This window comes from Gadus chalcogrammus, chromosome 3 (genome assembly GCF_026213295.1).
Source record: "Gadus chalcogrammus isolate NIFS_2021 chromosome 3, NIFS_Gcha_1.0, whole genome shotgun sequence".
Lineage (NCBI taxonomy): Eukaryota > Metazoa > Chordata > Actinopteri > Gadiformes > Gadidae > Gadus > Gadus chalcogrammus.
This window is the reverse complement of record NC_079414.1, coordinates 8,568,051-8,593,444: the sequence shown is the minus strand read 5'-3', so window position 1 is coordinate 8,593,444 and position 25,394 is coordinate 8,568,051. Positions and strand designations below refer to the sequence as shown.

The 25,394-nt window shown below is 45.0% G+C and overlaps 2 protein-coding genes across 4 annotated transcripts in view; both read left to right on the top strand.

The window, feature by feature from the left end:
* zcchc7 (zinc finger, CCHC domain containing 7) overlaps positions 1-13,750 on the top strand; it is a 38,866-nt gene extending 25,116 nt beyond the window's left edge. For both annotated transcript variants that reach the window (XM_056585987.1, XM_056585986.1), the window contains exons 7-10: positions 1,050-1,085; positions 11,147-11,242; positions 11,428-11,545; positions 11,650-13,750. In XM_056585987.1, the coding sequence (XP_056441962.1) occupies positions 1,050-1,085; positions 11,147-11,242; positions 11,428-11,545; positions 11,650-12,320 (921 nt within the window). In that variant the 3' untranslated portion in view covers positions 12,321-13,750. The remainder of the gene's footprint in view (positions 1-1,049; positions 1,086-11,146; positions 11,243-11,427; positions 11,546-11,649) is intronic.
* A 5,090-nt stretch (positions 13,751-18,840) lies between these two features.
* polg2 (polymerase (DNA directed), gamma 2, accessory subunit) lies at positions 18,841-25,291 on the top strand. 2 transcript variants are annotated; one of them, XM_056584919.1, is made up of 8 exons: positions 18,841-19,962; positions 20,209-20,311; positions 20,616-20,721; positions 21,134-21,319; positions 22,720-22,884; positions 22,965-23,045; positions 23,164-23,261; positions 24,957-25,276. In XM_056584919.1, the coding sequence occupies exons 1-8, from the start codon at positions 19,473-19,475 to the stop codon at positions 25,120-25,122; spliced, it is 1,395 nt and encodes a 464-aa protein (XP_056440894.1). In that variant the 5' UTR covers positions 18,841-19,472; the 3' UTR covers positions 25,123-25,276. The 2 variants fall into 2 exon arrangements, with proteins under 2 accessions (XP_056440894.1, XP_056440900.1); XM_056584925.1 differs by having other exon boundaries at positions 18,843-19,962; positions 22,720-22,860; positions 24,957-25,291.
* Positions 25,292-25,394: the final 103 nt, after the last annotated feature.

Sequence of the window (25,394 nt, the reverse complement as noted above, 5' to 3'; positions counted from 1 at the left end):
ACGTTGAACACATCAGCCTGTGCAGTCCTCCTGGTTTGTACAGCTGGGCTCTGGAAAGAATAGATTGTTTCCCCTTCCCTTCACGGGCTGCTTTTAAAGGGCAATGACTTTAAATCGCTGGCCCACAGCATGTAGTTCACTCAATGCCACGCAAAGCCGCATCTCATGCAAATATCTCTGGGAATTAGTTCTGGACGCGCAGCAGAATGGCTGTCCTCATGGACCCCTCGACAGAGCACGCCTAAATCTCTCTCCCCGCACGCGCTCTCCCTCCTTCGCCCTCTCCCAGTAGGTGTGTAAGTAGATAGATGTTGTTGCCCGCGGCGACGGCGGCATTTTTCAATTTCCCAGTGGGAAGTGGCTGCGGTTGAGGAAGGATGTCGGACCGCTTAGGGAACAGCGTGGCAAAGCCCCGGAGATAATGCTTTAGCTACACGGGGACAATATGCTTGCCTGGTGGCCTGGCTGCCTGGCGGCCTGGCTGGCTGGCTGGCTGGCTGGCCCCTCTCTACCTGCCTCAGTGTTGATGCCACGGAAAGGCGGTAGTGGTAGAGCGCTGGCCGGTATGTACGTTACTATACTGGGGCTGAAGGGGGGGGAGATTGCTTCGGGAATACGAACAGCTGCACAAAATGACACCGCTGTCCTTTATTTTATTTCAATTTCCATTTCTGCGCCGTTATCTTGCCTGTATCCCCCTTACCTAGTCTCACCCCCCTCCCTCTCCCCCTCTTTCTCCCTCTGATAAGAATCAGTTTCCTCAGCAGTGCCTAATGGTTTCTACTGCATTGTGTCTCTGATAGACTTCAATTCAACACCTGAAATTAAAACACACACACACACACACACACACACGCGCACACGCACACACACAGGCTTAGGGTAGCTTTGAGATCAAGATAGCTCCCTGCGCTGTCCCTTGTTAAGACAATATATTCCCTTGGTTGTTAACCAGCACAAACGGGTCCCAGTAGCTGTTCCAGAGCGGCCCAGGGGTTCCATGTGATGCATATGAGTGACTGTTTGTGTCCTTCTTGTGTCTCCCTCAGGTGTGCCCAGAGATCTGGAGACAGTACCACCTCACGGTAAGGCCGCTCTGCCCCTACACTCCTCCCCACAGCATGCCTCTGCATGGACAGTGACTGTGGGCTCAGCTCTATAGATCTACAACTCTGCTCTCCCTTTAGAATCAAAATGCATTCCTACAGGATGATACAAATCTATACAGCTATACAGCTAAGAAGGATTCTTAGGACTTTCAGTGGGCCATTTTAGCATAAATATACTGGAATAGAAATTTTAACTGTTGTTTCTGCGTGTGCCTGTGTTGGTCGACGAGCAGGAGTAAATCACCCTGTTAATGAAGCCTTTGACGCTCATTACTGCTGTGGTGCTTGGCCAGCTTCCGCACAGCAGGGTTCAGCTAAGTGCATTCAGACATGTTCATACAGGGGCTTCATTACAGCATTTGGCGGATTTTACTTTGAAAACTTTCTAAAGTTTCCAAAGTTATTTTTATATATGCAATGGTATGGAAAAGAGCATTATTATATAGCAAATTAAAAAAAAGGACCCTTATTGTTCTTTACGTGTATGAATCCATAATTTACATAATGAAATGAGACCTTTTGAGAGAAGAATGTTAAGAAAAAAAAATAAAAAATCATACTCAATTATCAGATATAGTGACTATTGAACAGCTACTGTTCTGTTTTCTGAACCATTCATGTGAACATCGCAGTTTATGTATTTTATTCCAAAATCCTCCAATATGTATTGTTCTTTCAACACATCTGCCAAATTCTGCAGGCGGGGCCATTTGGCCACTAAAATGTCTATCTTGCATCACACGATCCAGTTAACACGCTCATAATAAATGAATGAAGTGACGTTAAATCATTATAGCCCGCTTCGTATCATGGTTCTCGTCCGTTTCTATGCTGACTGCACCGGCTAATGAATAACCAACGTCTTCAGTTGACCTTCAATTTAATATGGATGTGATGGAATATAAATGTACAAACATTTGAGTTAAGTCATAATATTAGGTTTTTAGTTCAGGCTAAGAATATACTTCCTCCACTGTAGAGCTCAACCAGAGGTCTCTGCTCTTCTTTCATACTCTGTCTTTTAGTCCTCATTTAAATGTGCCTCTTTGCCTTTTCAATAAGAAGATACATCCAGCAGCCCGCATATTGTGACTGTGTGTTTATTCCATATCTCCATATAAGAAACCAAGTTTCTTTCTTGTGTGTGTGTGTGTGTGACTTTGTGGATGTGTGTGTGTGTGGGTGGGGTTGTGTGTGTGGGTGTGCGTGAGGGGCTGATATAGACCTCAGCCTAAGAGAAAAGAGCAGCTTGTTTGTCAATTAAAAGACGTGATAAAGCATGAAATGGGCTGCCAACGCCACGTGGGAGAGGGGGAGAGGAACAGTGTGTGTGTGAGTTTGCATATATCTTTGTGTGTGTGTGTGTGTGTGTGTGTGTGTGTGTGTGTAGGTAGACGGGGGAGGTCTGTCTGTCTGTCACTCTCCTCTATGGAGATTAATTAGCCGGGGCTGTCTAATGAAAAGGCAGCATCGTTAGCGCTAGCGCAGCGGGATGAGAGAGGTAGGAAGACAGGGAGCGAGATAGAGGGGGGAGAGAGAGGGAGCTCAGACAAGGGACAGAGAGCTGTTCCAGAGGGGGAGGCCAGCAACCTGAATTAAAGTTTACTCTTATCAAGTTGCGCTCGCAGGGAGATGAGGTGGCTCCTGCTCCCCCACGCTGAGCAGGGCTTTGTCTGTGCCCCTTCATCTGAGAGGTTCAAACGGGTTAGTAGCCCCGGTAGTCATCGGTTAGTCGTTGATGGCTTACGACGGTTTACGGCGAATGCTAGAATGTGAACAGCCTTCGTAGGTATTGTGTTTGGAAACAATTCTTTGTTTTTTTTGCATTTTCTCTGTGTGTGCTTATGTATGTGTGTGCGTGTGTGTGTCTCTTAACCGGCATGCTGTGCAAGATTGTGTGTATGAAAGGGAGTGAAAGAGTACTTTAACGGGTGGTGGATTGTGACCCAGGTCTAATTGAAGTATTTAAGCCATTTTAGCACAGGGAACAGAAGGTCGTTACAGATCCAAAATGGCATGGGGGTTACACACACACACACACACACACACACACACACACACACACACACACACACACACACACACACTGCTCGTTCTGTATAAGACAGCCTCATTTTATTCATGATGCTGCTTATGACCCTGAACTCCCCAATGTGAGAGTGTATGTGGGTGGGGGGGCGTGTGTGTGTGTGTGTGTGCGCGCGCGCGTGCGCACGTGTTTTCCCTCGCTTTGGGAGATGTGACTCTGTCACCTTCCGCTGGGCTCAGCCAGGTGTGAAAAGGCATTCTGTCAGACCTCCCCACTACTGGGTCCATTTGTGTGTGTGTGTGTGTGTGTGTGGGGGAGGGGGGGGGGGAGGCTGGGGGGTTTACCTGCACCTGGTCCTCAACTAACAAACTCTTCTAAGGCGCTCAGTGAAGACCACAAAGCCCTGTGGTATTTACAGCGGAGAGTAAGATACCGACATGCACACCGGCCCTTCTGCAATCCTCCAGCTCATTTGAAACGACCACACACTAAACAGCCTTTCATTTCCCATAAACTGTGGCTACGCACACACAGCCATCGCCAGTTTCAATGATGATTAATATTTGGAGAAACAAATGACCGCTTGAAAGTGAAACAAGGTTCTACGATTCAGTTTTTTTGGCCTCGGCAACATTGCCTGCTTTTAATTGCACGAGGTTATCGATGGATTAATAGCTTTGAAACGTGGGAGACAAAAAAAGGATGGAGGGTGAAGAAACTAAGAAGAGCATGCAACCAAAACTCGATGGGAGTTTGCCAACCACTAAACTATTAAATGCAGATACATGCATTTGTGCGGAAAAAAAAGGTGTGTGAAAGTGTGTGTTGAGCACACCCAACCACATACATGCACAGGCATGCAAGTGTCGCACACTGAAGTCTCCCCCTCATCCATACACACAATAATGCCCATACTGTGTGTGAGTGAATGTGTCGTCGGGGAAGCTCCCTAAGCTGCGTACTAGACTGCAGCACCCCCCTCTGGAGGTCTGGTGAAGTGTGGCAGCCCTCTCGACCCTCCCCCCACCCCCCACACCACGCAGCCACCCGTAGCAAGTACATTTTTTTAGTGAAGAAAAAGACGGCCGTGTTTTAATGTACTCAACTCTCTCCGAGCCTAGAGAACACTCTTAATCTGGCAGCTGGTAACAGAACCGGTGAAATCAGAACCGCAAAGGTGTGTCACTGCCCTATCAGTGCTGTGGTGCACCCGAGCGAGAGAGGGAGAGAGAGGGGCCTCTGAGTGATGGTGGATCCGACATGATTCACCTACATATCAGAACCACCTCTGTTATGTATGTATATAACGGAGAGGGAGTGAGAGACTGAGGGGGAGAGAGAGACTGAGAGGGAGAGAGAGAGAGACTGAGACTGAGCGCAGGCGAGGGTAGATTTGAGGAGCACCAGAATGACAAGGTAATGGGAGAGACATTGAGAATGAGTGAAGAGATGCAGAGGAAGAGAGAGAGTTTCTCTCTACATCTCTTCACTCTTTCTTTCTTTCTCCCTGTCTGTCTCTCTTTCTCTCCGTCTCTGTCTCTCATACTCTCTCTTCCCCTTCCTCCCTCCCTCGGAATCTCTTACACACACTGAATGGAGGGAGTAGATGAGAAATGTGTGCGCGGGTGCCAAACGCTGTGTGTGTGAGCGAGAAGTGAGCTGGCATGCGGAGAGAGTGAATCTGAGCGTTGAGCCTCTGATTGGTGCAGGTATAGCGCCTCGTGGGCATTGATTGGCTTCTCTTTAGATAGTGGTGGTGACACCTGTATGTGTGTGTTCATTGATCGCCCCCTCTGCCAACGAGATACGTGTGTGTGTATCGAGCGGATCCTGTCCTCATGGTGATATCAGTATGTGTGTATCGATCGCCTCCCTCGGGGCAGGGGTGTGTGTGTGTGTGTGTGTGTGTGTGTGTGTGTGTGTGTGTGTGTGTGTGTGTGTGTGTGTGTGTGTGTGTGTGTGTGTGTGTGCGCGTGCGCGTGGGAGAGATGTACTGTTTACTGCCATCGCTGAAGTTTTCAGCCAATTCTTTGTACAAAAACTGAAATATGAAGTTTAATGGTTGCTTGTTTATTTTTTTAATGGTGTGCTTTCTTTAGAGTAAATTATCTTTTCATTTTTCAATTTGTCTTTATAATCACATTTATAGTTAGTGAAGTCAATAGAGAATATCAAGTATACTATCCTGGTTGATGTTTAGTCATACCATTGCATTACTAACGGCAAATCCTGTTTTTTGGATCATGTTACATTGGAATCATGGTACATGTATTTGGTTTCCAATTCAAATTGTAATGCTTGATTTACCATCCTGATCCTTTTCTTGTGATTTTCGTTGGTTAGGAAAACAGTCCCATCTTTGTATTTTTCTTTGAAGGCTTGATGCACTTATTATATTATTATATTTGACGAAAAATTATTAGATAATAATATTTCAATTAGTCGCAAAACCCTTATTGTGTTGTAAATGAAAACCGTACTGATGCTAGCACTGCAAAGCATGACTGTAATCGTAACAATCCTGGTTACGACAGCCGCATTTTGAGTCAGCTGTTCTCTGGGACAGAAACACACCTTTTGTCTTGAAATGTCCAAAATTGTGTAATTTCCAAAACAACAAAGTGCACACATTTTTGAAGCCACTTTTTGAAGCCATGTGATAAATTACTGGACAATTGCTTTATATATTTAACAAAAAACATTGAATTCATTGTTTAGATTAAAAGGCCCTTTTAGACAAATCCATTTCAATTAGACCAAGCCTTTTTTTTTTTTATAGTGGCTACATTCTATTATTTAGCTGGATATTTGTAAGAAAACAGGTCTTCTATCATTTTGACCTATTCTGCTCACCCGTTCTGAATAACTTGGTTGTGACTGCGCAGCCTTCAGGCCTCCACAGGCCACTGTGTGAAGCTTGAGCGCCTTTCTGTGGTCACCAACGGAGCTGCACTTTGTCCTCAAGCAATAGGATAAAAGATTTGTTGAATTTCCCCAATCTTTTGTGTAAGCTTTGTTTGTGAAGAGACATAATGTGTATAGCCGTGCATTCAGTGCAAATGAATGCAGTCTCACACGCTCTTTTGTTGAATTAATGTGTGTATTTTTTTTTATTATCTTTATTGTCTTTCAGTCTTGTTCTCTGGGCTGAGGATTAAAGTGTAGGACGAGCTTGAACTTGACCTTCATTTATCTTCGGCCCTCTCTCTGTCTCTGTCTTTCTCCGTCTCCTTCTCCCGCTCTCCTGTTTTTTTGTCTGCTGCCCTCATTCTCTGCCTGTATTTGTGGAAATGGGTTTAATTCAAGCTCTGGTCTCGGGAAAAAGAAATCCTTTAAATCCACGTTATTCATTGAGGGTCTTTTTTCTGCTGTCTCATCATTGTACAGCAAAGTTGTTCCAGTTAACTCACTGTGTGTGTGTGTGTGTGTGTGTGTGTGTGTGTGTGTGTGTGTGTGTGTGTGTGTGTGTGTGTGTGTGTGTGTGTGTGTGTGTGTGTGTGTGTGTGTGTGTGTGTGTGTGTGTGTGTGTGGTCAGTCAATAGATTCTCGAGGGGCCTAGGACAGAAAGGTACCATTTGAGAGAGTATATCAGACTTGTATATTCCCAATTCATTTTCAGAAATGGACAAACTGACATTTAATTATAAATTGTAACAAATTATTGACTTGCAATGCACTTGTATCTGAAGCGGTACTGAAGAAAATGCAATGCAGGCGTAGTAAAGGAATTGATGTTATGGGGATTGAAAGGCTGAAAGGCTTCATGTCCCGGTTAGCTCTTGGTGAAGATGCCATTCTCGGTGTTGTGTCTCGTCAGCAGACCTGATGATTCAGCTTGGCTATGAACTCACTGAGATCATACTGAGGTCTACTTTCAAGAATGAACTTGGGTAGACAGGCAGGTCTGTGGCTTTGAAACTGATATATATATGGTTTCCTGGCCTCCTGGCATTAACTTTTGGCCACAAACGTTGCGGCTCGTAAGCCATTTGCAATGGAGTGAACTGCATTGGAACCAAGCCTCTGGGCGCCTCCATGAGGGGAATGCATAGGAGAACCAGGACCCAGGTTCAGATAGATTAGCCTCTTCCGCCCTCCACTGTTCCAACTGATTACCTTAAGGGGGATTCTCACCAGGAGTGGCAACCCACCTACTCTCCCATGAATCACATCCTCATCCCATCTCTCTCTCTCTCTCTGATTGTTTTCAGACTGATTGACTGACTGACCGTAGCAGATAGCAACAGCCTTGGGGAATATGTGTGTGTGTGTGAGAGACATTTCCATGAGGTTAAGGGCTTTGGTCATAGGTCTACTGCTTTGTTAACTGGCCGACACAAAGGAAGCAGAAATCACATCTGGTTATGTGTGTGTATATATATGTGTATAGATATATATATAGATATATAAACCCACATACAAAACCTTCCCCTTTAACTTACCCACATGCAGACATGTGTGTAAATGCATTAGCAACCACTGCATGTTGCCCAGTTGCAGTGACGCTTGCAGTGATGTCGGAGGTTGAGCAGGTCCACCTCGTGGGTCTTCACCACACAGGGATGACTCTCTAGCAAATCCACAGCTGTCTCATCCTCACACCCCCTCCGTGTGAACCCAACATTCACTTGCACGCACCCACCAGAGCACACACCCTTGCATGTGCTGGGCGTACGTGTTGGTCTTTTTTTTTTTTTGACAAAAGTCTTGCATTGGCCGGTTGTGTTGTGATAAATGTGCACTGCGCCTTCCCCCCTCCCAACCCTCAATCTGATGTTCCATATTTAAATGTCCCCCCCCCACTGCAATAAGGTATGCAAACCACAAACCTGCACCCCACAGACACAAGCCCAGTTATCTAACACTAACACAATCCAGGAAGCAAACATGCTGTGTATGTGTGTGCGCGTACGTTTGTGTGTATGTGCGCGTGTGTGCGTGTTCCTTCAGATTGTAGTCTGTAACAGACTGAGCTTTGTGTTGGCCTAAGGATTAACACGGCTTTGCCACCAGCAGCCGAAGTAAGGAGGAGAGAGAAAGAGAGAGAGAGAGAGAGAGAGTGTGCGTGTATTTGTGTATGTGGGTGTGTGAGTGTATGCATGAGAGGCCACGGATGGCTGCATGTCTGTGTCCACACAAGCCCTTAGGACCCTTTCCGATCTCTCTCACACACACACACACACACACACACACACACACACACACACACACACACACACACACACACACACACACACACACACACACACACACACACACACACACACACACACACACACACACACACACACACAAAACCCCTATCTTGTTGTCTAACTGGCTGTGTGTATCTCAGCTGCTTGCAGGTAAAAGTGTTGTTTCTTTGGACAACTCTTTGTGTGTCCATTCGAAGAGACGGGCTCACTTTTAGTCAAGGATTGTGGTTTACTCTACTACACGCCTAGTTGTGTAATGGTAATTAGTTATTAGGCGTTTTTTTTTATTGAAATACCATCCGGAGCAGAATATTTTCAGTTTAATGTTCCTTTGATAAATGTCGCCCCAAGAGAAAAAGCTGGCTGGCCGGTAACTGTGATCAAACACAGCAAAAAATTGCACATGCATTTGTGAAAAGGGTGTAGCCATGGAAGCAAGCAAACCATCGGGGTCAGCTGAGATTGAACCAGATTCTACCCGACCTAAAAAGCACCTTGACCAGAGCCGGCCTAAAACACGGGGACATCTTGGAACTGCATTAGATAAAAGAAAGATGGGGAAGGCTTTAGAGCCCAGGAGGATTTCATGACGGATGCCACATGAGCTGGTTTATAAATCCATAATTGAAATCATAAATGAATTGCAAACTTGAACCCTAGCTGATCAACCGAAAGAATTGCACTCATCTCACAACACAATGTTACCATCTGCTCGTCTTTTGTTTGTTCGGTATCTACAACCTGGCAACCCTTGTTAGCTATTATAAAGTGCAGTGTTGATTGGTCTTTATTTGTCGGCTCTTTATTCAATCGCAGGTATGTCAACTTCTTTCCACTGTTTCTCTCCAGGGCACCCTCTATATCAATAAAAAACATATAGGTGGATAGAGAGAAGGGAGGGAGCAAGATGACAAGCTGGATATCATCCCTTACCCATTAGAGAGACAGAGAGAGAGAGAGGGAGAGAGAGAGAGACACAGAGTGAGAGAGATCCAGTTAATTAATTTTGCCAGAGTCAGACACGCCCTCTCTCAGAGACACACACAGAGGCGGACACACACAAGGCTGTGCAGACCACTATCATAGGTTGATTAAAGAAAAGGAGGGGATTTCATTTCTTTCTTTTTCCTTCCTTGCTTTCGCTTATTCTCTCCGTGTGCTGGATCAGAGAACGCAGAGATAAGGGGCGCCCAAGGTCAGATAGAGAGAGGGAGAGAGAGGCCTACAGCCAATTTACATGAGACATGAATGGGAAGAGACGCGGGGTGGGCGGGGCTTAAGAAGGGATTCAGACGGGGATGTGATCTCCTTAGGGTGTGTGTGTGTGTGTGTGCGTGTGTGTGTGTGTGTGTGTGTGTGTGTGTGTGTGTGTGTGCGTGCCCCCTGATGTGTGTGTGTGTGTGGGGGGGAGAGGCAGGCCTGTGATCTCCTGGCCTTTGTGATGGAGATGGGCCCGGCCGGCCTGACCTGATAATGACGCGACGCTCTAATAGCATTCATCCTTTCTGCTGCAGAACTACTCGAGCGGAACAGAGAGAGAGACACAAACACAGAGAGAGCGAGAGAGGGAAAGTGTGATGGGGTTGATGTGGGGATACACGGATGGAGGAGAAAGAGAGGTGGGGGGGGGGTGGTAGCTAAGCTATGTTAAAAAAATGACGACGGGAGGAAATGATTTGTAATCATGGAATCAGGGCTGAGCGGGTGGGGTAATGAGAGCGATAGGAGGGGGGGGGGGGGGGGTCCTTAGATGAGATATTAGTTGTGTGTGTGTGTGTGTGTGTTTGTAAGGAAACAGGGATTAATGCGTGTTTATTTGTGTGCATGCAGGCCAGACTTGATAGAATGCCATTGGGTGTGTATGTGAAAGAGAATGCCATTAGATAGGAAGGTGTGTGTGTGTGTCAGACGCCATCTAGCATTAGCAGTAAATCTCTTTCTCTCTCTCTCTCTCTCTCTCTCTCTCTCTCTCTCTCTCTCTCTCTCTCTCTCTCTCTCTCTCTCTCTCTCTCTCTCTCTCTCTCTCTCTCTCTCTCTCTCTCTCTCTCTCTCTCTCTCTCTCTCTCTCTCTCTCTCTCTCTCTCTCTCTCTCTCTTTTGCTCCTTCTGGGCACTGGAGCATGGAAGGCTTTCAGAACACTACCCCGTTGGGGACAGGACTCCGAACCACCACCCCCCCCCCCCCCCCCCCCCCCCCCCCCCCAACACACACATGCGCATAGATTTACTTATCGCACTGGGTCATTACAGGCCCCTACCACTATAGCCAGTCCTCTCACTGCTCTTCTCATATTATACACTTCCCCCCCCCCCCCATGTTAAGGAACGGCGTGGCCGTAATGGAGGCTATCGGGTGACAGCTGCAGAGGGCTAACCTGCTGTGGGACTCACAGCATCCTGCTCCTAAAGGTGACATGTTATACCACCAGGTGTGAGTGGGATTAGCTCTTACAAGCCGTTGTGAAAATCGGCCTCTTCTGACATCACAAGTGGGCGTGTCCACCTAGATGTGTGACGGATAGATGAGCAACGTTTGCTACAGTCCACTGGTAAGGCTGGTAGACGGATCTATCCAGCACACATCTAGGTGGACACGCCCACCTGTGATGTCAGAAGAGGCTAATTTACAAAACGGGTTGTAACGGCTAATCACACTCACACCTGGTGGTATAACATTTCGCCGTTTAAACACGCTGACGCTTAAGGGTTTTTCTGAAAGGCAGTGTGGCGTCGTTCTGATAGGCTTAAATTTTTTATGATTGCCCTCTCCGTCTCACTCCCCTGCTCTCTGTCTCTCTCCCCTACTCACTACAGACGAAGAAAGGTCCCGCGCAGCCCTCTGGGAAAAAGGACCAAGGCAGGATGCCCGCCTACTGCTACAACTGCGCCAGAAGCGGGCACTTTGGCCACGTGAGTGCTGCCTCAGTCTGAACCGCAGCCTCCCCTCCTCTCTGCCCTCCCTCTCTCTCTTTACCCTGCTCTCGCTTTCAACATTTTCTCCAAAGCAAAAAATGGATCAAATATATAATCTAAAGATGGATATTGCCCGTTTTGAAAGATCAGTAATAGGTTTCTGTGTGTTGTGTGTGTCTCAGGCATGTACACAGCGTCGGATGTATAATGGGACCTACCCCAGCACGCCCTTCATCAACCACTATGACACTCCCGCCGACTTCCACAAGAGGGAGCACAGGATGAAGAGGATGGCCAAAGGTAAGCTCTGTCTCTCCCTTCTCCTCTAACACAGCCCCCAGACCCCAGTAGTTTTAGAATGTGACTGAATAACGTGGTGACTTTATTTCCTTTTCGCCCTCCAGAACTCGAGGAGGCCGGCCTGCTTGGCCCCACTTCTAACCAACCCGCCACCCCAGGACCCCCGAAGAAGAGGCAGAGGACCGCCTACAACCACGACTACAAGAAGAACCACCACCACCACAAGCAGCAGGAGAACGCCAACAGCTACCCCTCCTCCACCAGGGTCCCAAAGCCCGGCTCCAGCTCCGCCCCCACCCACACCCGCTTCGGCGAGGCCGGCCCGGTCCAGACCACGCCCCGCCGGCCGGCCGTCATCTTCAAGACCCAGATGTCCACCAAGCTGAAGCCGACGCCAGTCAGCGCTGCCGACAAACAGTGGAAGCCCAAGCGGGGCATCCCCGCCAACAAGGCTGCGGCCTCCACGTTGAACGAGGAGGAGTGCTTCCCCCGGGGCGGGGAAGAGAGGGCGCCGAAGAAGAGCAGGAACAGGAACAAGAAGAACCCCAACAGGCTGAACTGGGGGGGTTCGGCGGAGCCGCGCACGTCACCCTTCAAGCGCCAGTCCTACACCCCGGAGCAGCCCTACGGTGGCGGGGGGGCGGCGAAGGAGAAGGGGAAGGGGAAGAGGGCCGCCTGGAAGAAGAAGAGGTCGTCTAAAGGCGGCGGCGCAGACATGTACCCCACCGATGAGAACCTCTTCACCATTAAACAGAGGAAAGGGAAACGCAAGTAGTAGAACAACGCGGTGACCGCTACAGAGCTGCGCGTTGGTCTTGTCAGCCTGAATTCTGTGGGTTTATAGAATCACACCGCCATCTCAGGACTGGATTGGTGTCACAGGTGTGACACTGACAGCGTTTCAGAAACTGAACCGCTTCCCAACAGCACCGCCCTGTGGCTGGTTGAAATACTGCAGTAGGCTGTATTTCAAGGAAAAACCTTGCAGATGAATGGAAGGCAGGTTCAGAATAAATGCCTTTTAGTAAATAGATACAACGCCTTTATTTACTCTCAGTTCATACATAATGCTTTTCATAATGCATATAATGTGAAAACAACCGAAATTGATTTTAATAAGTGGCTGTGAAAGGAAACAAATAGTTAATATTTTACCTGCATTTTGCCAGTTGCAGTGTCTCCTCAACATCTGTTCAAATAAAAAAGATCAAGCCTATAGACTTTGGTCTTATTTACTTTCCTGCTGTGCATTTGCAAGTTTCAACTTGAATATAGTATAGGAGACTTCCATTGTGCCTCTGATTTAAGCTGGTGTTCAGGGCCTGAACTAGGAAGATCTATTGTTATGAATTCCTCTGAAAAGTAAGAAGTTTGGCTACAAAGCATTGAGGAAGAACAGACCATTCATGTTGAAGAATTGCATTGACTTTGAGAGGAGTCATGTGTGTACCAAATTTAGACCTTAACTGATTGTAAAACATAGCGACACAAAATATTATTAGTGACTATTGTCTGACGCGATCTGAGTAATGAAGACAGTTGGGGGATTTTATAGTCAGCTTATTCTTGTAATAGTCCTATGAAACAATGTATACTACAACACCTCGTGGTTATATTCTGCTTATCAAGTTCTCGAATTTGAGGAACAGGCAGAGAAATCATTCAGTGTTATCTCTTCAATTCACTAAACTCAATGCTTGTTTTTTTTAACTAGCTTTTAAATTAGATTTTTATGATTGATGGACGGGATGCATTAAAGATTGATTTGATCCAATGATGGCTGTTTTTCTGTCAAATATTTTGAAAGCTCAAATAGGTTTTTCTGGACATGCATATGTAATATTTTCTATGAGTACTATAAAACATCTTGTATAGTCATATCTTTATTAGGCAGAGTTTAAATGAGTGACTTAAAGGCTGTCATAATGTAGGTCATAATGCTATGCCCATTCTGGGCATAGCATTACTTCCATTCCGACATTGACGTCTAATTGTCGGAGTGGCGGTACTTCCATTGTTTTCCAAACGTCCCACCATTCCGACATGAGGTCATTAATATAATTGTCATTACTATTGTTGTACTTTAATTAATAAATGTGATTATTTCTTAGTTTCATGCGCTTTAGTGTCCTACGCCGACATTCGTCATTGGGGATAGACTACTGGCCGACCCTAATTCGCTGTATCTTTGGTCAAAGACCAAGGCCCTGTTCCAGTCTCTCCCAAAATTCATGGATCAGAGAACGCTGAGATAAGGGGCATTCCCAGTGCAGTTTAAAGAAGTGCACGCCCCACCACTCGTAACACACTTTTAAAATGCAGTCAATCCATTGATCGAATGGGTTATTTCAGACATTATCACAACCAAAATTTGGAATTAATCTAATAAATTACAACTAAATAATACTGAGCTAATTCATCAACTACTGTTCTGAAACTCAAATTCTGAAAGTGGGACTTTTGAGAAGTCATGGCTACTTTTTGGTTGAACACATTTGAGCACATTTGATGTTGACCTGAAGTTGGCTAGACTGATTAGTAGACTGTCGGAATGGTGGCGTGTCGGACTGGCACGCCCCTGTTATTCTATCTCTCAACACAGCAGTTTAGTGTTGAGAGATAGAATATTTGATAAAAAAACAAGTCAAAATATATGATTCGCACACACACATTCGTCGTTTAACCCTCGTTCGTATAGCATTGTCACCAACATTGTATGTTCCTTCGTTCCTGACTGCAATCACCGTGTAATCAAGTTAATTGCTGTGAATTCAGTCTCGTATTCCAGTTACATATTCATTCTACATTATGTATTCCTAGGAACCAAATTACAATTTTTTTTTGCTAAATCATATATTTTGACTTGTTTTTTTATCAAATATTCTATCTCTCAACATATTTTTCAACATGTAGATCTCATTTCCTCTGCAGTTCTAACATCAACTCTCAAACTTTTAATTAATCTCAAATAAATCTTGGTTGCGGTGGTAAGAGAGAGTTCACTAGCAGTCATCGAATATGGAGTTAGAATCATGCCTAAACCCCACACACACGCAAAACGTGTTTTACTCACGCACAACGATTCACACAAACACAAAACGTGTTTTACCCACTCATAACGATTCACACACACGCTCAGTGTGGTTTGCAAATACAAAACATCATTCACAAACTAATGCATTCTGCTTCAGAAACAAATAGGCCTACATTATGTTTTACATATAGCCTACAAAGAAACATATTTCTTCAATTACAAAAAAATATCCTCCAAGTACAAATTAAAATCTTTCAAGAACAAACTAAAATCTTTCAAGTACACAAAACAATTCTAAAAGTACGGAACTCTGAAAGTTGCGGGTGGATCTGAAGGCATTTGCGCGTGGATCAGCAAGGCGGAAAATGAGTGCCAAAAGTCACGTGACAAACAAATGTCCTGTGATTCACACTACACAACAGAAGGTGGCGCTGTTCCTGCCAAACCGCACGGAATCCGTACGGTTTCCGTATGGTTTCCGTGCGGTTTAGCACTTTTACCGCGCCATTCTAGGGCCAGTTAGTGGCCTTCTTGGCTTTCCATAGAATCCACACACGGTTGGCCGGCATCAAATAAAGATTTTGGGGAGAAAAAAATATTGTCCTGGCGGCCTTAAACTGACTCAACAGTGCCACCTGCTGTTGTGTAGTGTGAATCACAGGACATTTGCTCTGGGGTTGGAGGGGCGTCGACCTGGTATTGCTTACCCCCATGCGTTTGCACACCTCAGCAAAGACTTGAGCCTCAAAGTTCTGCCCCTGATTGCTGTGCAGTTCCTGAGGTGCCCCAAACCGACAGAACATCTCACAGAGCAGGCGCTCGGCTGTAGTCACCGCACTCTGGTCGGGGACTACATACACCTCCGGACACTTAGTGAAATACTCCATGGCCACGAGGACCCTTCTTAGCAGTGCAGGAGTCACAGCAGTGAATGAAAAGCTCTGTGTCCTTCCTGCAACCAGGCCAGTAAAAACGCTGGCGCAGCTTGTTGAGGGTCTTGGCCAACCCGTAGCGTCCAGCCCCCACCGAACCGTGGACTGCATGTATCACCCATCAGCGCCAGTCCTTGGGCACTAGTAACTGCCGCACATCTCTCCCCCAGCCTGGTGCACGCCAGACCCTGTAAAGCAGTCCATCATGCCGTGCCAAGGTGGCCCACTCTAAGAAGTAGGTCTTGGTTTCCACGGACAAGGCAGAGACAGCTTGCTGGGGGGGGCGTGCCTGGTTGTCAACCCACTGTCCCACCATGGCCAGTGTGGGGTCACTGTCCTGTGCTGCCTGCACACAGAATTTTCTTCAATCAAATACAGAGCTATTTTTCTGAAAGTGGTTTGAATACAGACTTGCAGCATGCGTACAGGTCGGGGTATTCAACATGAACAGCACTTACTCAGATAATAGATGATTGCTTAATTGAAATTGACCACTAAAAACTGTTGGGATCTGTATTGATAGATTTCAGTGCGGCATTTGATGTTATTGAACACAGACTATTAATAGAAAAGTCTTTCTTGCTACGGTTTATCATCCTCTACGGCACGCTGACCTGGATTAAGAGCTATTTATCCAGAAGATCACAGAGAGTTTTCTTTAATGGTGGTCTTTCTAATACTAAACAAGTTCAGTCTGAAATACCACAAGGGAGCTGCCTTGGGCCGCTACTGTTCACAATCTTTACAAATGACTTACCATTGACCTTGAACAGGGCCAATGTGTCCATGTATGCTGACGACATAACATTATATATGTCAGCTACCACTGTGGAAGATTTGTCTGCAATTCTGAATAGGGAGTTGCAACTAGTATCAGACAGGGTCAAGAATAACAGAATGGTCTTAAACATCTCAAAGACCAAATGCATTGTATTAGGCTCACAATATATGCTACAACTTAATCCAAAACTCAATTTATCAATGAACGGGATACAAATTGAGCAGGTGAAAGAAACAAAGCTGTTTGGTGTCACATTGGACAGTCATCTGTCATGGTCTACTCACATAAACAACATAACCAAGAACATAGGGAGGGGGCTATCGATAATCAGGAGATGTGCAGGGTTATTAACGTTTACCTCTGTAGTCCAGGTTATCCAGGCACTGGTTCTGTCCCATCTTGACTATTGTCTTGCTGTGTGGTCGAGTGCAGCAAAAAAAGGACTTCAGAAAACTACAACTAGTCCAAAATAGAGCGGCCCACCTGGCACTTCAGTGTAGAAATAGGTGCAATATTTTACGGATGCATAAATGCCAATTTGGGCTCATGGTAGAACATAGACTGCTAGCTAGTCTCATTTTATTTTTTAGGAGCATTTGTGTTAGCAACAAACCAAATTGTTTGTACAAATTAATTAATCACACCAGTAATAGACATAACTACTCTACCAGGCAGGTGGTAATGGAACGTTTTACAGTGCCCATGCCTAAATCTAATACAATGAAAAAAACAGTCATGTACAGAGCTATGTCAAAGTGGAACGCTTTACCCCACACAATCATAGATTAGAATACACTCAAAATCCATTTTAATAATTCACAATAGTTTATTTAGACTTGTCAATAAAGGTCATTGTGTGCAGATTATGTGATGACAAATGATAGTTTTCTAGGGCCAGCTCGAAGTCCTTGGCATGGACCAGAAGGTCATCAAGGTAGACCACGCACTGTTTTCTGTGAATGTGAGCCAGAACCCTCTCCATAAGTCTCTTGAACGCGGGGGAAGCATTGCAGAGACCAAAGGGCATCACCCTGAACTGCCAGAGTCCTTGGCCGATGGTGAAAGCCGTCTTGGGTCTTGCATCTGGTGCCAGCTCCACCTGCCAGTAGCCGCTTCGAAGGTCTAGTGAGCTGAATCACTGTGACCCTGTGACTTTAACCAAGGCGTCATCTATGCGGGGCAAGGGGTAAGAGTCCTTTCTGGTAACATTGTTCAAGTGACGATAGTCCGAACAGAACCTCCAGGTGTCGTCCTTCTTTTTGACCAGGAGGGCAGGGGCAGCCCAGGGGCTGTTGGATGGCTCTATCACCCCCGCCTCAGCAATCTCCCTGATCATCTGCTCTGCTGCTTCTTGTTTGGCAAACCCTAGTCGGTGGGTTCGCAGACTGATGGGCAGGGCCTTGACAGTGTCAATTGAGTGCTGCACCAGGTTAGTTTAGCTGCAGTCCTGATTTCGTGCAGCAAAAATGTCTGTAAACTGCTGAAGATTAGAGACCCTACTCATTTTGGTAGGGTTAACGGGAGTGCAGAATGGGCAGTGGATAAATGTACAACAGGTGGCACATTTTTTCTGTGGACACCCCTCTGCTGGACTGTAACGTGCAGACTGAACTTGAGTAGAGTAGATTAAAGTACAATGAGTAGCCTACAGTTGAGGACGGGAGGAGAGATAAGATTTGAGGAAATTGATAAATGTGTTAATTAATCATCACCTGACCCGCTACCCGTAATGTTAAAGAAGACATATTATGGTGTTTTCCCAACAAGTATACATAGTATTTGAGTTCCAGAAAACAAGTTTTTGAAGCTGTTTACTGGAAATAGCTTTTAGGAAGGAAAAAATCTTGCCTACCGCTATTCCCCTCTGTTTCAGTCCCTTCAGAATGCGCTGTTTCTGGTGTCTGTAGCTTTAATGCAAATCAGCTGCTGACCATTGACCGATGAGCTGTCAGACTGAACCACAGCATGGAGGAGAAGGGATTGTTGCCGTTTGCGGACTACTGGAGCTCTATATCTATATAATATAATATAAAACAATAATAATAATATTATTATAATAACGTGGTTGAATCTCATTGCACGAACATTGCGACATAAGCATGTCTCGGTGGTGTAGCTACCTTGCAGGCAGTGTTGGGAAAGTTCACTTTCTACGTGAAATAAGTTCACAATTCCAAAAAATGAACTAGTTCATAGTTCTTTTTTTTCAATATGTTGCTGTGAGCTATTATTTTTTTCCGGTATTTTGAACATTGAGCCCACTTTGTGGTTTGTCTAGGATGAATTAGAGTGGTTGAATCAAGCTTCGTAGCGGAATACAGTTTATATTGTGTTTTATTGCAAATTTAGCGCATTTTGTAAATCCCATTGATTTCTGTTAGAAGACTCATGCTCGTTGGCCGGAAATGGAAAGGGGGGCTGTTCCCATTTGGTTGTAGTCTTTTCGCTCGGTTCTAGCCGTACTGTTGATTCGGAGAACCGAGCGTAAAGACTACAACCAAACGTAAACAGCCCCACTTTCCGTTTCCGGCCAACAAGCAATGATTCTAGGAGATATTATTCATGTCTGTGGACACATTTGTATGCAGTTACATATTAATATAGCAAAATCTCAATCCGAACTCAGTTCAAAACTTGAGAGCCCTGCAGTTTAATGTAACAGTAAGCTGGCAACTGCAAATAATAAATAAAATCACGTGTTATAGGCAATGGTAATATTCATGTATTAGCCTACTACTCAACTCGACTACTGTAATACGACGCATATACAAACTAAAAGTGCAGAATGTCTAATAGGAAGAGACGGGCTCTGCTAAAAGGTATTGTGGAATTTCGACGAATGTGCTGACGTGATCTCTGCTTCATCTGGGTAAATGTGCTCGTAACACGCCACATGCACGCGATGGGGAACCACATTGCTTGGGAACCATTAGCAGTGTGTCACCGGTTTTGGGGTCTGATTCAAAGAACACATTAAGTGTTGACAAATGGCAATGGATAGTCGTTATAGTGTGAAATCACAAAGCTTTTGGATGAGCGTTCCCTACCGACAAAGGTGAATCGGTAAGAATGCACGTTAATGAGACTATCAGCCACTCATCGTTAACGTTCTCAATTGGTAAACAAACCTCTTCATTGAGAGCATTTTAACAGCTGAAGTAACTTACAGGACATTTCGATATGATATCTCATTGTATGAAGCGATTTCGGATATGCTGTGAAACCAGATCAATACGAGTACCATGCAGAGACTTCGTCGGACAATACATCGCCAATCGTTACAAAACAACGGTCTGTCCAAATGACGAATCCGATCCAACCCGAATGTTACTGGAGCTCTGCGTAAACGGATTCTATGTTGCACCTGGCCAGGTGCACACCGACTTATTTCAGCGGGGAATGTGCTGTAACTATGGACCACTGGGAGTGGAACTGAAGAAGAACCTGCTCGAGCAGTGGTGGAGTTCTATTAAAAGGTCAAGAACGCAAGTGTTTGGCATTAGCACTTTGACCACCGGGGACGAGAAGTCTGGAGAGGGCAACCCTAGTTTGGACGTTGAACGCCTTAACCAACTTCTTGATGCAGATGAGTTTAACAAAGCCCAACGGACTCAGAGGATACTGATGCTTCTTCGGCAGTCAACATCTTTAAGAACGAACCTTCTTCAAGGTAGAGCTCAACCAGCATGATGTAGAGCAATTCATTAAACAATTAGTAGAGAGTTGGCCGATGTACATAGCTGAAGGGACTCCTGCATTGAACATGAAGGTATTTTTTTTTTATCTGATATTGATTCAGGATATTACGAATTAGGAGTTACTTAAGTGCACCATCATTACACCTACTCAATACGTTTGTCTGTTAAAAAACGTACTTATGTAGTTGTCAGTTCTTAGTATACGTCCATGGTTCCAGGTGCATTGGAACAGTACATCTCTTGGTTGGAGCTGGTGAATAGGAGGTTGCCGTTTGGCCTAGCTGAGACTGGCCTGAGTTTCCAACCGGATGGATCCGGTAGGTGAGAACTAATCTATTTCCATACTTCTTTTTATGCACTCCTAAACATGAGAATCATTTTAGTCATACAATTTTCTTTATCAATGGTGTCATCAATGGTTAAGTTTTGCCTGCATGAACCTAAATATATCCGAATAGAATTTTGTATGTGATTAATGGTTTTAGTCAAAAGCTTTTCAATGTTGCCTCCAGTACCATGTGACTAGGGTGCAGCACCCGTAGGCCTATATTGAAATAAAGAATATGCATCCGACTCTGCACGGCTATGTCTTAAAATGACGTGGGACGTGTTGTCGTTCTAACAGCCGAGCAGAAGCTACCTACGCGTCCCTGGTGTGGTTCTGCTCTCCGCGGAGCTCTTCGCAGTGGCTGGACCACTGGGCACGACTCAGGCTCCAGTGGTGGAGAAAGGTAGGTCTAGGTCGATGCTGGAAGAATGACTGTTGTTATATAATAATTGGTTATTGCTGCTACTAATACTCATACCAAACTGTGCGTAAGAGGCGGTAATCTATAAGGACGTGGGTCGAAAATGCCCTCGAAAGTAAGAAAACATTTAAATGCCTGTACATTAAACTTATGTATCTGTTTTGGAATGTTGTTTGCTTACGTTCCGAAATGTACTTTGATACGTATAGAGGAAATCCAGGATTCAGTACGTTACATGTATTTACCCTGCTATGCAGGGTTGCTGTAGAAATATCCGTTTTATTATCTCAATGATTGTCCATTGTAGTACGGGACCGAAATGGCTCCCAATAAGGGTTCCGCTTCTATTTTTGATATTGCTCATGTTCTGGGTTTGTTTTTCCCGTCTGTTCAGTTTGCCCTGGCGCCATCAGAATTCAGCAGCCGGGACGTCCAAGTGGACGAGCTCCAGGAGGGGGCCTCTCGTGGCGTGAAGATCGTCTACTCGTTCCCATGGGGACAGGAGACCCTGGAGAACCTCTGGAGCCTCGGGGATTCTGATTTATTGCAGACACACGGTGGTGTCCGCGCAAAAATACAGGTCAGCCTGCCGTCCAATTTTTTGCAACCAACTCTCATGGACATGTAATGAGTGTAAATGCAATTAATGTCTACCGTTTTTATTTTAACACTTGTAGTTATGTTACATTAGTCCTTAAGCAGTGCCTTGAAAGTGGAATCAGAAAAGAAGGATACAATTTCTTTGTAATTAGTAATGGTAATGCAACTGCATTATGGGAGCTGGTGCATGACAGCAAAGAAATACATGTTGTAGTTCAAGTTCTAAAACAATTAAGTGCAGATTCTATAGAGATAGGTACCTCCTTGTTCCAGCTCTTGAGGTACCACACATGCAGTACCTCAATAGAGGTGGAACGCACACACGCCCACGCCTCCATAGAGGTACCACACACGCCTCTATAGAGGTACCACACACGCCTCTATAGAGGTACCACACACGCCTCTATAGAGGTACCACACACGCCTCCATAGAGGTACCACACACGCCTCTATAGAGGTACCACACACGCCTCTATAGAGGTACCACACACGCCTCTATAGAGGTACCACACGCACCTCATAGAGGTACCACACACGCCTCTATAGAGGTACCACACACGCCTCTATAGAGGAACCACACACGCCTCATAGAGGTACCACACACGCCTCTATAGGTACCACACACGCCTCTATAGGTACCACACACGCCTCTATAGGTACCACACACGCCTCATAGAGGTACCACACGCGCCTCTATAGAGGTACCACACGTGCCTCTATAGAGGTACCACACGTGCCTCTATAAAGGTACCACACACGCCTCTATAGAGGTACCACACACGCCTCTATAGAGGTACCACACGCGCCTCTATAGAGGTACCACACGCGCCTCTATAGAGGTACCACACGCGCCTCTATAGAGGTACCACACGCGCCTCTATAGAGGTACCACACGCGCCTCTATAGAGGTACCACACACGCCTCTATAGAGGTACCACACACGCCTCTATAGAGGTACCACACACGCCTCTATAGAGGTACCACACACGCCTCTATAGAGATGCCACACATCCCTCTATAGAGGCAATAATTGCTTAGAAAACCTAAATTTCAAATGTTATCAATCTTTTTTTAATTACTAGTTTAGACAAGCAAACTCTTCCCCTCAATCCCTTCAAATGTATGGAAAGATACCCCCTCTAAAGGAAAGCACTTTAGCCCCTCTTTCTATTTTTTTATTTTTTTGTCAAAATGGACGGCCAAAATGGTAATACTCCATGCAAGTTACTTCAATGCTAGGATAGCATTGCAGTAACATGCATGGTGTATTACCATTTTGACCGTTCAAATATATTTCAGTAAAATATATATGCAGATAAATTAATGGAGCCCAGAGAGGCTGGAATAACCACAACAATGTTTCTATTTTTCGAATGCTAGTGTTTTGATGGCCAGAAGTTGGTAGTACCTCACGTCATCTCGGTCGTGAGCAACATGGACCGTAGTATGATGGCCTACATGCACAACTCCCTGCAGCTAATGAAGAAACACGATGGCAAGCAGAAACTGTATCGGAGGAAGGTGAACATTAGAATGTGTTATGGGGTTAGTTCAGCTATAGGTCTCTGGATTTTTCATTATTTTACGTCCTGCTCGTCCTGAGTGTTGATTTGTGTTGATGCTAGGTGTTGAAGTTGCATCCGGTGTTGGCCCCGGTCAAAGTGGCCTTGGACATGGGCAGGGGAGCTACGCTGGAGCAGAGACAGGTCACAGCTACTTGCTTTAATGAAATAGATCTTGTATTGTAAGCCAATCGCTGTAAATTGTTTGCTGTGGTCTTCCTGGGATTCTCCTAATTGTCTGTCTTAATTGTTTGATTTGTAGGTGTGCGACGGCTTGTTGCAGGAGTTCCTGGATGCTGGGATCTCTGCATGGCCAGGATCTATAGATATAACATCATCTGCGGAGAAGCTAAACACCAAGTAAGTCTATAAAACAGTCGATGAGTTGTTTGGCCAAATTACACATTATCAATGCCTAGCAATAGCCACATAACGGCCTTTCCCAAATCAGCACAGCCTAAACTGATTGTTTATCCATTTACGTATTTTTGTGCAAAATGTTTTTAATTTGTGCAATAGAACACCTTTTTGTGTCTTTCCTATTCTAGAAAAAAACTTTTCTAGATTACTACTACTACTATGTACTTTACTACTAATATGTTGAAGTTACTCTTTTTCGCTTACTTTTGAGTGCTGAGCTGGGGGGGGGGGGGGGTTGGTTGTTGGTATTCCATCAACCAAGCTAAAGGCAAAGCTGGGCTTATTTCGCTTAGCCTCGCTACTTTAAGCTAGAGTTGCGTTCCATCAACTTGACTTAAGGGAATCTCTGCTAAGTAACCATGGCAATTTATCCGACCAAATTAACCTGGTCGGTACCAGAGAAGTCAGAGAAGTCCCATCTGTCGGAAACAAGTGTAGGCTACCATCAGAAGGTTCCGCCAAGCCTAGTCCTTGCTATTTTGTCATAAATGTACATATATGAAGTACAAACAGTGTATCTTATCACTAACGGTCTAGGATTAAATGATGCAAACAAAATAATGAAAATAATTGCTATCTATTGTTACCGTGGATATTTTCTAAACACATTTTTTGACAAATTTATGTATTCTAATTGAGAACCAGCATTTGGGTGAGTGGTCTAGCATCTGCTCTATAGTACGGGCGATCTGAGTTCGCATCCTGGGCTCCTCATTGAATTCTTGCCGTTGGCTTATTTATGTAATTTCCTTTATATCAGAGAAATTAGGCCTAACAATTTACTTATTATGTAATACATATGTCAATATCCCTAGAACCCAAATATAACTTGCAAAAACCCATGGTAAAGTTAATGTTAATATTAATGTTACTGTGATAAGCCTTTGTCACAATGACGAAGACAATGCTGCATGGGAAATGGACGCCACATAAATTCCATTCAGGTGAGTTTCACGGCAGGCAGCCAAGACGACTTCGGTTGAGAAATATACTATGGTCAGTCAATTTAGCATAGGCCTATTCAAAGAAATGGAAAATAAATGGCATGAACAGTTTTTTGATTTCTCCAGCAATCCTTCCTAAATTACTAAATAGCTGGGGATTGAACCCTGGACGACCGGGTGCAAGTCTGACACGTTACCTCAAGACTATCTCCCTGATTACTAATGTACAGTCAATATTACATTAAAATATTTTAAGCTTAATAATACTTATTCATTCAAAAGATCAATGATTTTATTGCCAGGCGGCCTTCCTGTTTTTATTAATGGTTACGGTGTTCCCTTTTTGAGTTATTATATGCTTGTACTCCTCATAGACCTCCACAAGCAGCTTCTGTTCGCCCCTGGAAAAGATCCCGCTCGGTCCTTTTCGGACATTTGATCCATGATTCGACATTCACGGTCCTGGGCTGGTTACATATCTTGTGAGCGCGTGATCCACGATATCGTAAGCCTGGCTTGAACTAACCTGAGCAAGGCGCGGCTGAACTGGGTTGATGGAACGGCTTTAGCCTCAGGTGGAAGTTGGCGTTAGTTCTAACCAGGCTTAATAAACTATGCCGCTTTCGTTAGCGACTTTGATGGATACCCCCTTGGTCACTACCGTGTGTGTGTTTATGTGTGTCTTCTTCAGGTATGATGAGATGGGCGTCCTCTTCACCATGGTGATCGATGAGAACACCCTGGAGAGCGGGGTGCTGCAGGTGCGAAGCAGAGACACCACCATCAGGGAGTCCAAACATATCTCGGAGGTCAAGGGCTTCCTGCTCCGCTACATGCGTGCCGCCCATAACATGTGAACGACCAGATCCTACTGGCCAGAAAAGTTGGGACCAAACAGCAAGTTGGAGTGCCAGTGTGGTTTAGTGGCCTAGCTAGCAGTAATATTTTGTTGACGTTTGTCATTGAGGATGTTTTTGAGGATAACTGTATTTTCCATTAAAAATTAAATAAATAAAGTTTCCTAAGAAAATCGTTCGTATTGTTTGTTTACCAATCTGCACCACAAGCAGTGAATCTTTTTTTAATTTTAATTATTTACATTTTGTATTTGTATAATTATGAATTAAAT

Excerpts from the sequence above, each read along its gene's own strand:
- polg2 (XM_056584919.1), top strand. The coding sequence starts at position 19,473 with ATGATATCTCATTGTATGAAGCGATTTCGGATATGCTGTGAAACCAGA. Across the intron at positions 22,885-22,964 it reads ACATTAGAATGTGTTATGGG|GTGTTGAAGTTGCATCCGGT; the intron begins GTTAGTTCAGCT and ends TGTTGATGCTAG. Across the intron at positions 23,046-23,163 it reads CTACGCTGGAGCAGAGACAG|GTGTGCGACGGCTTGTTGCA; the intron begins GTCACAGCTACT and ends TTTGATTTGTAG.